This window comes from Haliaeetus albicilla, chromosome 10 (genome assembly GCF_947461875.1).
Source record: "Haliaeetus albicilla chromosome 10, bHalAlb1.1, whole genome shotgun sequence".
NCBI lineage: Eukaryota > Metazoa > Chordata > Aves > Accipitriformes > Accipitridae > Haliaeetus > Haliaeetus albicilla.
Genome location: NC_091492.1, coordinates 28591038 through 28604019, shown reverse-complemented (window position 1 = coordinate 28604019; position 12982 = coordinate 28591038). Strand labels below are relative to the sequence as shown.

Here is a 12982-nt window from a genome sequence, read left to right as displayed (position 1 = left end):
TGCAGCTCCTGCACCCGCTGCCTGGGGGCTCTCAAAGGGAACTCCCAGGATCTGAAACTGCCACGGCCCAGGAACCTCAGCCCCGACACTGCCCACAGCTGAGGGAGGAAGCGCCTCCGAGCAGCGGGAATGGGAACAGGAGACACCAGCAGACAGGTTGTCATTTACCAACCGAGAGACCCTCCAAACTGGAGGGGCAGGAACTGGCTGTGAGCGGGGGGCAGGGGGGGCTCATACACTTCTGCCACCCCTGGGAGTGCCCACATCGCTGGCGGCTGCCTCTCCAGGTGCCCCCAAACCCCCAGGCCAGCATCTCCTGCATCCCAGCAGCCAGCAACCCTGGGAACAGCCTCCCCCCATCCCAGGTGCTGCAGCACACCCTCACATCCTTGCTGAGGCATCCCCTGGCTGCCTGCACCTTGGGCATTGCCTCCCTGGCTGCTCCTGTCCCCTGCATACCAGCCGCATGCATCCTCGGGGACCAGCAACCGCTGCGTCCTGGGTGCTGCATCCCCAGGTGCCTGCACCACTGCAGCAGTACTCCCTGCATCCCTGGGTGCCTGCATCCCTGGAGCCAGCGTCCCGCACATCCCAACTGCTCCATCCCTAGTAGTCTGTGTCCCTGGAGCCAGTATCCTGTCTCCTGGGTGCCTGCTTCCCTGGGGCGCTCCCATCCCTGGGGCCAGCAACCCCGGGGCCAGCATCCCCTGCATCCCGACTGCTGCAGCCCCCAGCGCCTGTACCCTTGGAGCGGGCTTTCCCTGCACGTCCTCCTGCATGGGAGGCACCGGGGCGGGGGGGGGAGGGGGTGCCTCTGCCCCTCCTGCACCCCGCTGCCGCAGCCCCAGACTCCCGCGTCCCCTCAGGCCCGGGGTGCCCGCAGCCGGGCCGAATGGATGCTCCCTCGGGGACCAGCACCCCCCCGCCTCCCAGCCGCTCGGTCCCCGGGACCCCCACCGCGAGCGCCGCAACCCCGCCGCTCCCGCCCAGCCGCCGGCTGCGCGGTGCGGGGGCGCGGCGCGCCGCCCCGAGGCCGCGGCGAGGGGCGGGCGCGGGGGCGGGGGCCGGCCCGCAGCGGAGGGCGGGCGGACGGGCGGTGCCTCGCCCGGGGCCCGCAGGCTGCCGCCCCGGCGCGGTCCCCTCCTGCCCGGGCTGCTGGGAGTTGTGGTCCGCGGCGGCGGCGGCCAGCGGAGAGGAGCGGAGCGGAGGGGAGCGGAGCGGAGCGGCCCCGCACGGCCCCGGCCCGGGCAGCAGGTCGGTACCGCCGCGTCGCATCACCGCACCGCACCGCATCGTGGCGGGGGGGCGGCGGGGCGCGGTGCCCTCGGCCAGGGCGCGCAGCCCGGTTCCGGGGCAGCGGGGCTCGGCGTCGGCCGCGGCGGGTGACAGCGCGGCGGCGGGTACCAGCGCCGCGCCGGGTGGGGGACGTGACACCCGCACGGCCGGCAGCGCTGCCGCCACGCCGGCTGATGCGGCCGCCCCGGGTGACACCAGCTGAGGCCGCCACCCCGGGTGACACCGTCACACCGGGCGAGACCAGCGGGCCGCCCGGCTGACACCGCCGCCGGGGTGGCACGCCGGAGGAAAGGGCGAAGCCAGCGCCCGCGCCTGCCTGGCCTCGCTCCAGCTCCGTAGTAGCAGGCGGCACCCAGCCTCGCCCCGACGCGCCCCATCCAGAAGAGGTTCCTCGTGTTGCTCCCGAAGGTGACGCCGCCTGCGCCGTGCCGAGGACGGTCCCGCCACGCGTCCTCCTCGCCGAGGGGCCCGCGGCCTGGGGATCCCGGCCGGGCTGAGCGAAACCTGCCTCCTTCGGGAGGTGCCGGGGGCCCCCGCGGAGCTGCCGAGATGCAACTTTCTGCTGCATCGAAGCCTCTCTGCCTTCATTATGTAACGCCGCTGCTGCCTGGCACGGTGCTCGCCTCCACGTCCTGCACAACTTCGGTGCAATGTGGAATTGATTTCCACTCTTCTCGACCGGCTCTGCTGTTTATTATTAGCTGACGAGCCTTTTCTTGGATCTCAGGCCAGGGGTGCTTTATGCAACTACCTGCCTCGGTGCAGGGCCACGGTGCTGCCGGCGGCTGGGCTGGAAGGGTGACGGCACTGACCGGCCTGGTAGCAGGTCCCGGCCACGCAGCATCTGCCGGGAGCGGTGCCGCCGGCATTTGGGGCCCTGCTCTGCCGCTGCCGGCACAACCCCTGTGGAAGGTGGGTTTGGGCAGGTTTGCAGCGGGGCTGCCTGTGCCGGTGCAGGAGGCGGCCGCTGGGCTGGATCCCTGCGGGAGGCTCTGCTTGAAGCATCCTGGTGCAGCCCAGGGCTCAGCAGCCTGTGGGCTCCCTGGCTGCGAGGTTCTGGGGCCAGGCAGGCTGCACGTGGGCACGGGGGCTTTAATCTCTTACTGCCCTGATGGTTTCCCCCCTGATTTTCCCCCTTTGAGGTGTTGATGGCAGCCCCGGGGCAGCAGTGGGGCCGTGTTTGTGCTGTGCCACCCCCGCAGGGATGTGAGCAGCTCCAGGTCGGGGACCCCAAGGCTGTCGGACCCCCCAGCTCTGCCCCCGTTGTGCACTCGCTTTGTCAGTCGGCTTCTGAACGAGCCCGGTTGCTGCGCTGAGGCGGCTCCCTGCTCGCCTGTCAGGGCCGAGAGCCACCCTGAATACAGATCACGGCAGGGCTCTCTGCCTGTCTTCCCGGGCATGCTCTGGCACCACGGAGGAGCGTGGGGGGATTGTGCCGGCCTCAGGGAACACCCCTGGGACCGGCTCTATGGCTGCACACGGGGAGCCGAGGCCTGGGCTGGAGAAGTCAGCGTGCCTGGAGGGATGCCAGCCGGTGGGGATGGAGGAAAGTTATCTTAAAATTCCCAGGAGGCTGTGACGTGCCACGTGGCTTGCAGATCCCGGGACAGGGCACGCAGGCAGTGTGCCACAAGGAAGTAGGATGGAGGGAGGTCGGCTGTGCGGATGTCCCTCCCCGGGGTGTAAAGCTGCCTGAAGCCTGTGTCCCCAGCCCTGCACAAGGTCCACAGCTGCAGGGTCAGGTCCCAGCCGAAGCTCCACCAGCTGAAGCACATCACCATTGCAATCAATAGGGAAATGCACATTCATTAGCAGGCTGCAGGACCTTGGCAGGGAGGGCTGGGAAGTCTTTGGATGGCTTCCCTGGCTAATAAACCCATCCTCCTCCTTCAAGTCAGTGCTCTTACAGATGAGCTCCCACAGCATCTCCCTCCCCCTTACCTGTATCCTCCTTGCTTCACTCATCCCAGATGGAGAGCTGCTTGCCCTGCAGCTCCTGCCAGCCTGCATCCCCCTGCCCTGCCCGGGGCTGTGCAGCTGTTGACACGTTCAGGAGGTGCAGTCTGGGCGCAGCACTAGCCCAGATGAATGGCGTGACAGCCCTTATCCTTCACTCTGCTTTCAGTGCTCCGGGACACATGTCCAGCCTGAGCATCTGCTTGGTGTGGAGACCTGACCTGCGGGCACTCCTGTTCAGCTGCTTTAAATGCTGCACGTCAGTAATTACAAGGCTCTCCTTTGGTGCTGGCAGCGTGCCGTAGGCTGGGGTAGCTCTCGGTGTGCTTCCCAACCTGGTTTGTTTCCCCTCCATTTCTCACCCGTTGCCTTGCGTGCCCCGCTGCCCCCACTGCCTCCTGCTCGGAGGTGCCCAGGGATGGAGTTTGGGGTGAGCAAACATCACTCGTGGTTGTGAGGAGTTGGAGCATCTTCTCTTTTCGCCTGCTTTCCCAAGAGCTGTGACAGTGAGGCAGGACAGAGCTGCCCAGAGGTCATTGAAGACAGCGGCTGCCAGTTGTGTAGTGGACTTGTCTCCTGCCCTGGGAGGGGGGAGGACAGGTTCTGCTTTTTGGGCTGGGCCTGCGCGGCGGTGCTGGGAGCCATTCAGCTCCTGTGACCTGCGAGCCAGTAACCTCTAGTTGGTGAAATCAAACAAGCCAACCTCGACCTCCCACCATCGCCACCGTGCCCTCGCTGGGCTGGCTGAGCACTGGGCTCCCGTGTCCCTGGAGGGGAGAGCTGCTGGGCAGACTGGGGGCTGTCAGCTCAGTCTCTGGAGGGAGAGTCATTTCAGAGCATTTAGATCGAGAGGATAAACTGATGTGCTGCAAGATAGGGCTGTTAAGTGTCTATTTCCAGCTTTGCCCCCCTGCCTTATCAGCCAGATTTCAGACACGATAAGGCAGCAGTGGAGGAGAGAAATGGGGGGGGGAAGAGCGGGAGGGGAGATGGTTGGGTCACTCAGGGGCAGCAGGAGCCAAGAGGCCTGACTCTCCCCCCTTACCTTCCATTTGGGTATTTGTGGAAGATGCTGTTGGGAGGGGTGGGGGGGTTTCTCAGCACGGGATGATGTTGGGCTCCTGGGCTCCTCACCCATCACCCTCCCACGAGGAGCTGCTGCCCTGCGCATCCCCTGCATGCAGCCCCGGCTGCATCCTGGGCACTGACCCCCCGCAGGGACCCCAAGGGGAAACTGCTTCCCTAACGCCTCTGGGTTTCTTTCCCCAGAGCCTCCCTCCAGTGCTGCCTTTCAGGATGGCAGGCCCAGGAGCAACGGCGGCGGGGACCCTCCAGGCACGTCGCTGCTGACCCCTGGCGCTGGGACCCCTGGGCAGCCCGGCCACCTACCTCCCTGGGAGCTGCCGGCTGCTGCTGCCAATGCAGAGCTCCTGGGCGTGCAAGGGAGACCTGCAGCTCCACTCCCCCATGGCAGCCCCTTCCTCCTGCGTCCCGGCCCAGCTGCATGGTGTGGGTGTCTCTGAGGACCACGAGGACTGACCGCCGGGCCCCCCTTCGCACACCCACCACCCGCTGCACCACCATGTCTTTGGAGTGGCTGATGGACTGGAGCTGGTCCCTGGATGGACTCCGGGATTTCATCGCCACTGGCATCCAATCTTTCCGGGACTGCGACGCCACCGCCCTGGCTGCCGTCGCCTGCCTCCTGGTCCTCTTCGTGTGGTACTGCTACCACGTGGGCCGGGAGCAGCCCCGCACCTACGCCACCGTCAACGCCCTGATGCAGAGCGCCGAGGCCAACGGCGTGCAGAACGGGTACGTCTACTGCCACTCGCCCGAGTGCGTGCGCTGCACGCACCACGACGGACTCAACCAGAAACTCTACCACAACCTGCAGGAGTACGCCAAGCGCTACTCCTGGTCCGGCATGGGCAGGATCCACAAGGGCATCCGTGAGCAGGGCCGCTACCTCAACAGCCGGCCGTCTATCCAGAAGCCAGAAGTCTTCTTCTTGCCGGATTTGCCAACCATGCCCTATTTCTCCCGGGACGCTCAAAAGCACGACGTGGAGTTGCTGGAGCGCAACTTCCAGACCATCCTGTGTGAGTTTGAGACCCTCTACAAAGCTTTCTCAAACTGCAGCCTCCCGCAAGGATGGAAAATGAACAGCACGCCCAGCGGGGAGTGGTTCACCTTCTACCTGGTGAACCAGGGCATGTGTGTGCCCAGGAACTGCAGGAGATGCCCACGGACGTACCGCTTGCTCGGGAGCCTTCGCACCTGCATTGGCAACAATGTCTTTGGGAATGCATGCATCTCCGTGCTGAGCCCGGGCACCGTCATCGCCGAGCACTACGGACCCACAAACATCCGCATACGCTGCCATCTAGGTAAGTGCCCAGCAGGGTGGTTCATCCTGGCTGGGCGTCCCCGCCACGGGCGGTGCGGGGGGCTGCAGCCATGCCTGGGCGCGTGAGCCCAGAAAAGGCCTCTTGCATCCTGCGGTCTCTGAGTTCAGCCACTAATTGCAGCCCTGGGGCCGGCTCGGGTGCCTGCTCTGCTTTGGCCTGAGGGATGTTTGGGGGCTTTGGTGGCAGCAGCTTCCCCAGGAGAGGCCGGCGGTCAGTCCCTCTGGGTGCCCAAACTCCCCAGGGTCCCCAGCTAAGCAGCAGGAGCATTTTGCCTCCTCCTTCTGCTGACCTGGAGGTGCGGGCTCTTGCCGGTGCAAGATACGGGGCTGATTTTGTGCAGGGGTCTCCGAATGACCCCTGCTCTGCAGGCAGCCCCACCGCCCATCACGGGATGCGGGGCAGCCTGGCGTGCTGCTCCAGGGACCGAGCTGTCTCCCGGTGCCAGCCGCCCAGCAGCTCCCCCTCTCCTGGGATTTCAGGCATTCTGTGCATGACACAGGCAGATGTGAGAGATGCTGCTTTGGTGCAAATCGGGGCGGGGGGTCCCGGAGTATCCCCTCCAGCGGGCGAGCGCTGGGCTGGTGGCGCGGTGCTCCCCCACCCTGCGGGCACCTGGGATGGGGAGAGCCCACGCGGCACAGATGGTCGGGACTCTGCCGCGCTGGAAGCGGCGCAGATCGTGCCGGGGGAGGCACCGCACGGGCCCTGCTGGCAAACACCAAACGTGCTTGTTCAGCCAACTCCTCTTGGGTAAACACACTCAGGCGGTGACTGGCCATTTATTTAGAATGGAAATCAGTCTTCAGAGCTGATCTGAGGAGCTCTCCAGGCCCAGGGAGCCGCTGGGGAGCCAGGACCTTCCCTCGCTGGTGCCAGGAGGCAGCCCACCGCCCATCCGCCAGCTCTCCCCCTTCTCTGGGAGAAAGTGCTGGGGAGATGTGCTCTCCTTGCAAGGGGCTGAGAGTGGTTCCTGGGAGGGGGGCAGTGAGGCGAGGTCCAGGCTGGCTCAAATGCACCCTGCTCCAGCAGTGTGGAGCTGAGGCCAGCCCTGCAGCTGGAGCACGCCCGCCCCAGGGAGACGAGTGATGCGGATCATTCCCTTGTCCTTCTATGTTTTCCAGCTCAATCTGCTCCACGGCTGCTGGCCCTCCAGCCAGGACACAGCGCTGTGCCTGGGGCACACCGATGGGCTGCTCATGCACTCACTGACATCCCCACCTCGGTGTTGGGGACTTGGTTCTTGCTGTGCTCAGGGCACGGACGCATTTAAGAGCCAAACAGCCCTTTCAGGCCAGCTTGCTCTGAAAAGACAGAACAGCTGTCAGCATAGCCGAGTCGCTCTCTAGGATTTACCCCAACCCTGTTTACTGCTCTGCTGAATGCACAGGGCCAAGCACAGGCACCAGCTCTGCCCCTCCAAGGGACAGGGCAGCGTTCCCCAGGGTGTAGATGCGATGGAAGGGGTGCAGGTGCGATGGAAGGGGTGCGGGTGCGATGGAAGGTTTGCGCGCTGCTGGCCGCCGCCTCCGCCGGCTGCTCGGCCCCCCCTTTCCAGCTGGAGAGTCTCCAGCTGAGGCCGTTGTGCAGGGAAATGGCTTTGGGTTTTGTAGGCTTTGAAACACCCGTTAGAAAAGCAGAGCGGCTTTTTGCGCTTCCAGCTCTCGTGGGCACCTGGGAGTCCCTGCTGCGCTTGCTTGGTTTTGGCATTGCTGTGAGATCCGTTCCTGCTCGTTTGCTGCATCGTTACCGTTTGCAAGCCATGTGAGCCCTGACCCCTTTCTCTGCCATGGCTGCATCCTCGGGGCAGGTTGACTCTGCACCAGCTCCAGCGGTCCCTGGCACTGTGGGGGGGTGACGTTCCTGCTGCAGGGTGTGATGGGATCGACCCTCATCAAATGGGCCTGACTTGCACTAGTATTTTAGGAAAAGACCCATTTTATTTCTAGGATTGTCCTCGCTCCTGTGGCCTTCACAGAGCCTCTTACCTACAAGGGTTTTGTGACCCTCCCGTGAATTTCTGTCCTTGCAAGTCACCGTGTGGCAGCATCTCAGGTGGGGGACTGAGTGGTAAGGCAGGTGCTGAGTGATGCAAGGTCAAATAGGGAGCTTGTGGCAGAGCCAGGAACTGAGCCCATTCCTTGAGTCCCAGTGCAGCATTTCCTCCTACCCCAGCCTTGCGGTGCACAGGGTAATCGCAGTGGAACTGGAGGAAGGAGAGGGCAGGATCTGCCTTTGGTCCTGAAGCTAGAAAATGCACCAGGAAACTGGCTTCCTATGTACACCCTGTGTTTGTGGGCTCTGGGGACTTGGCAGCTGTTCCAGATAGAAAAGAGAGTGCCCACCACTCTGAGCTTGTTGGGGTACAGCGAGCGACTGCAGGGGGGTACCCTGCAGCAGCTGGGGATGAGACAGGCAGGAGGGAGTGGGCAAGGGAGCAGGCAGGGGCTGGGCTGCATCAGGCTCAGAGTTCAGCTTGCAAATGCAGTGCCAGCTTTGTGCACGTTTTGAACCCTGGATTCTGTCATGCGCTGACCTCAGCGCAGTGTCTGCTGCTGCTGCTCTCTGGAGGGAAGCAACCCCTTGGCAGCAGCAATGGAGCTCGCATGGAGCTCGCCATTTGCGTTTCAGGGCTGCTCCCTTGTTGCAGGGAGCACAGCACCGCCTGACCCTCCCTGTCCCCTCTCTTTGTGCCTGAAGGTCTGAAGACGCCCAGCAACTGCGAGCTGGTGGTGGGGGGCGAGCCTCAGTGCTGGGCTGAGGGCCGCTGCCTGCTCTTCGACGACTCCTTCCTGCACACGGCGTTTCACGAAGGTAAGCCCTACGTGCAGCTCGTGGGGCTTCGCGTTCTCATCTCACACTGACGCCAGTGCTGGGGGGCCAGGGAGGAGCGGGCAGGCAGGATGACTGCGCCCAGTCCCTTCTCCTGCCAAGGCGTCTGCAGGACTGGAGGCACCTGCATCCCGTGGGGGTTACGCCGCTGCTGCCCTTGGCTTGCACCAGGGAGGGCAGTAGCCCTGTTCCTGGCACGGTGGGGCTCGCCTATCATGCATGTTCCATGCTGCTTCAGGGTGGTGGAGCATCCCAGTGCAGCCCCTGGAGTCCCCTCCTCAGCCTGCCCCAGGGCTTGCTCCCATCCTGACTTGCCTGCAGCCCTCCAGCATTGCCACAGCACTGCCAGCCCGGCACGGGGCCCGGTGATCCTCTCCCTGCCACGGCAGCCAGCACGGAAAGGCTTCCCTCGTCCCCTAGAGCTTTGCAGGGCAGCTCCAGCTCCAATGCTGACAGCCTCAGCATCCTCTCGCCCTTGCTCGCGGCAGCACTGCTGGCTGCAGCGGCCCCGTTGCAAGGCAGCAGCTCAGTGCTGACGTGCCAGAGGCACCTTTGTCTCCCGTGCAGGGAGGAAAAGCTTCACGCTGGCCTGTTTTGTTGCCTCTCTCCATCGCTGACGGAGGCTGTTCCCCTTCAGCTCTCCTGGATTAACCGGCATTAGTCACTGATGGCATAAAAGCATCAAGCAGAGCTGTTTTACGCAGGGGAGCATGTGAAGAGAGTGGGAGAACAAAAGCTGTTGCTCCCACATCAACCCTGCTGTGGGATTGGGAAGCGCAGCTCAGTGCAGAGCCACGGGGCCAGGGAAGGCTGGAATATGCAGCAGCAGCTCCCTGCACAGCTCTGAGACGCAGCTGCAAGGAGGGTGAGCTCAGCATGGTGCCTGCTGCCCTGCAGCGGGAAACCTTCAGGTCTGATTGCCCAAAGTGACCCTGGAGCCCTGGCAGGGAGGACCCTGCCTGGTGCTGGCTGCTGGAGGCACGGGGCTCCCAGTAAGCAGCAGTTCAGGTGTTTACTGGGGTTGCACTGCGCAGACGCCTCCCCGGTGCCCAGTGCAGCTGCAGGCTGCCCCTGCTACTGGTTGCACGCTCTGCCGGGGTGCAGGCTGCAGCCTCCCAGGGTGGAGCCCATCACCCATGCACCAGGGCGAGCACTGGTCTCTCCCATGGGAGCGTAGCCTCACCCCCTGGTTGCATCCCACCCAGGTTCCCCGGAGGAGGGTCCCCGCGTGGTCTTCATGGTGGACCTGTGGCACCCCAACGTCGCTGCCGCGGAGCGCCAAGCCCTTGACTTCATCTTTGCCCCAGGACGATGATGGCGCTGCCCGGTGTCATGGGTTCGAGGGCAGCCGGCAGGCAGGCAGCCATGCTGGCTCAGCTCCACAGCGGGTCCAGCGCCGCACGTGGACGCCTGCCGCACTGGAAGCTTCCTCCCAGCACATGGCCTCGCGGTCCTCCCTCCCGGGGCTCTTGTAAATGGAAACTGTGATGTGTATCAACGCCCATCTCTTTCCTTCCATCGTTGGCTTCAGGGATTATTTTCCAACATGACAGCACATCGCCTTCCTGCCGTGGTTAGCTGCAGCACCACTCTCGTATGTGTTATGTTGCTACTGTGTTTTGCGGTGTTCAGAAGTAGAGTAACAAAACCAAGGGTGTTTGTTTGAATGTAATAATGTAAAACTTCTCGTGGTCATCAAAAAAAACAACACACACACAAATCAGCAAACCAGCCAAACAGCCCAGCACTGCGCTCAGCCTGCCCCTGTCCTGGTTGCAGTCCCCAGATGGACGGACAGACACCAGGGGCTGCAGCGGGCACAACGCACCCCCTGGGCAGGGACTGCTCAGGCTGGGGCAGATGGGGCGGTGCAGGCAGCGCAGCGCTCTGCCCGCAGAGAGCTCTTGCACCACCAGCCCAGGGGCTCCTGCTTCCTCCCTCGCATGCCAGCAGGGCCCCGGCACATGGCTCCCCAGCCCTCCCGCTGCGAAAAACCTTTTTGCCGCAGGGGCAGGGAGAAGAGCAGGACACCATCTGCCCTCGCAGCTGCGGGTGCCCCCAGCCCCAACAAGGCAACAAGCCCAGGAGCACCCTGACGTACACCCTGTCGAGGGGACAGCACGCATTGAGCCCTGCTCTTTAATCTGACCAAGGGCGTTATCAATTGCTAAATCCCCTCCTTGCTTTATCTGCAACCTTCGGTTTTCACAGCTCAAGCTGGGAAGCCCCTGCAGGGGCAGGGACACTGTTTGGGAATGCAGCGCAGGGCTTTTGTTTGTCTGTAAAACAAAGGCCAAGGAAGAAAGGAGGTCACGCTTCCTTCTGCTGCTCGATCTCCTTTCCTCGAGCCAGGGCAAGTGTACAGAGAGGCAGCTCACGCGTACCTGACAGCAAAGGAAAGGTTTCCAAAAGCAGGGGGTGTTTAATTCTGCAGCCCAAGGAATGAGCCCTCCACCCCCCAGGACTCCTGCCGGCCCAGCAACCAACACGCTTTTCCTGAAGTCACCCAGCATCCAGGGTTTGTTTGGGGGCTTCAGGGTACAGAGCCACCGTACAGTTTATAACATGCTACACGTGAAGCACAGCATGTCGTGGATGCTCACCGCTGTCCTTGCACCTCTGGTTAGGAAGCGGCTGCGCCGGGCTCGGTGGCCTCGGCACAGCTCTGGGGACCGCTCGCCTCTGCGCCCTGCCCGGGAGGGAACGCAGCCCCGCTCCCCTACGATTTCTTTACAGATTTTTCAGTGATTAGATTGCAAGATAAGGCAGAGATTTCAAATACATTCGAGATATTTTTTACACCTGTCTTGTTACAGAATATCTGAAGTGCATGATTTCTACACGCATTGACTACCTGGAACCAGACCCTGAGGAAGCAGGCTGGCTTGGTAACTGTCTTAACAGTTTGGTAACATTCATACAGTGGATAAGCAAAGATTATCAATAAACAGTTGTGCTGAAAACAGAACGGGCTCTGCCTGCTGGTGTAACTAGTCCAGGGTCAAGCAAAACACTGAGGTGTTGGGTCCTGCTCACGCCAGCTGGCCCCAGCAGCTCAGCCAGCTGCTGGTCCAGAAAAACACGCTGGAGAAGCAGGAGGGGATGGGCCCAGGCTGAGTTTGCAAGTGATACGGTGTGCAAGGGTAGTGCTTTAAAATACCCACCCCCGTGGCACTTGTGTCCTGACCAGATACAGCCTCCCTGGCTTGGAGTTCACCCGCAGCCCACGCTGACAAGGAGCGCAGGGAATATCTGCTTTGCATCTCCCAGGATCTGCCATACCCCTCCGGTCCAGGCCCTGCAGAGCCAGGCAGCATGAAGAGCCCATAGGTTACAGCAGTGCTGCCTGCGTCCAGGCTCCGCACCAGGGCCACCAGCCTGCTGGAGAGGCTTCAAACAAACCATTTTGGAAAAATGCTTCCAGCTGCCTGCACTGACGCATCAAAGGCAGCAGGCAGCTTCAGGAGCAGCTCTCAGGTGGAGGGTGCTGGACTGCCACTCAATTCCTGCCCAGCCGCCCAAAAGCCAGTGCCCAACATCACCCCGAGCACAGAGGCAGCTTGGCAATGCAAGAAATCGCCCCCCCGGGAGGCCCCTGGCCCTCGTTAGCAGCACTCTCATGCGCTCAGGCAGGACACAGCCCGTGCGGCAGCTGCTCCTCATCTTGCTATACTTGAAATGACCAATTTTTAAATATCCTCTCTACAATGCAACCATTAAGTCAAGGGCCTGGAGCTCATTGCTGTACTACTCCAAGACAACCTTCCTCTTAACAATCAAAGGACAGAATTAGGTCTTGGTGGCCAGATGCAGTTCAAGAAGCAAAAGGGAATGAAGCCGCCCCAGCTGTTCCACTGCCAACAGACGGCAGAGCAGATTGTAGTGGAAGATTCCTGACGACAGCAGGCAAAAGCATCTATTTTGTGCTTTGCTGCTGTGCCAAAACTCCCTCCTGTCCCTCTCAGGCTTTTCCTTCAACTTCTTCATGTTTCCTGATAGAGCACACAACCACTTCCCAAAACACCTAGTTAGGAGACAGCAGGATCTCCCCTGGGGGAGCAGAGCAGTCTGGAGCTGCCTCACAGCCCTGCCTGCTGTCTCGCTGCTCCTTCTGGCAGTCCGAGGCTTCCTTGCCTCCTGAGCATCACAGAGGGAACCTGGATCAGGGCTGCTGAGTGTGCAGAGAGGAGGCAGACAGAGCAGCATCTAACAGCGGGAGCCTCTTTGGCTCAGCATGTCAGAGGAGCCCAGAGCATCACAAGAGGGCTGGAGCACACGACCATCTTTCCTTCTTGCCTTCTCCCACCACCTCATCCCTCACCTACATGATGCCTCTCTTTGCTGCACTCCAGAACCAAAGCAGCTTGTCCATAATTCAGGGAAGCAGTGCCTTACTCTGTGCCCCCTTTCGTGTGGGTATCGCCAAGGCTGGAGTTCTCCTGGATGGCTGTAGTTCAGGCTTTCCAAGGAGGTTTCACATCTACACTGCC

The 12982-nt window shown here is 62.3% G+C and overlaps 1 protein-coding gene across 2 annotated transcripts in view; it reads left to right on the top strand.

The window, feature by feature from the left end:
- Positions 1 to 11460, top strand: part of ASPHD2 (aspartate beta-hydroxylase domain containing 2) — a 67536-nt gene extending 56076 nt beyond the window's left edge. The window contains exons 2-5 of one of the 2 annotated variants that reach the window (XM_069794525.1): positions 1199 to 1254; positions 4522 to 5642; positions 8361 to 8474; positions 9698 to 11460. In XM_069794525.1, coding sequence (XP_069650626.1) covers positions 4757 to 5642; positions 8361 to 8474; positions 9698 to 9807 — 1110 coding nt within the window. In that variant the 5' untranslated portion in view covers positions 1199 to 1254; positions 4522 to 4756 and the 3' untranslated portion in view covers positions 9808 to 11460. Of the gene's footprint in view, positions 1 to 1086; positions 1255 to 4521; positions 5643 to 8360; positions 8475 to 9697 lie in introns of those variants that run through there. The other variant, XM_069794524.1, reaches the window with a different exon arrangement.
- The last annotated feature ends 1522 nt before the right edge of the window (positions 11461 to 12982 follow it).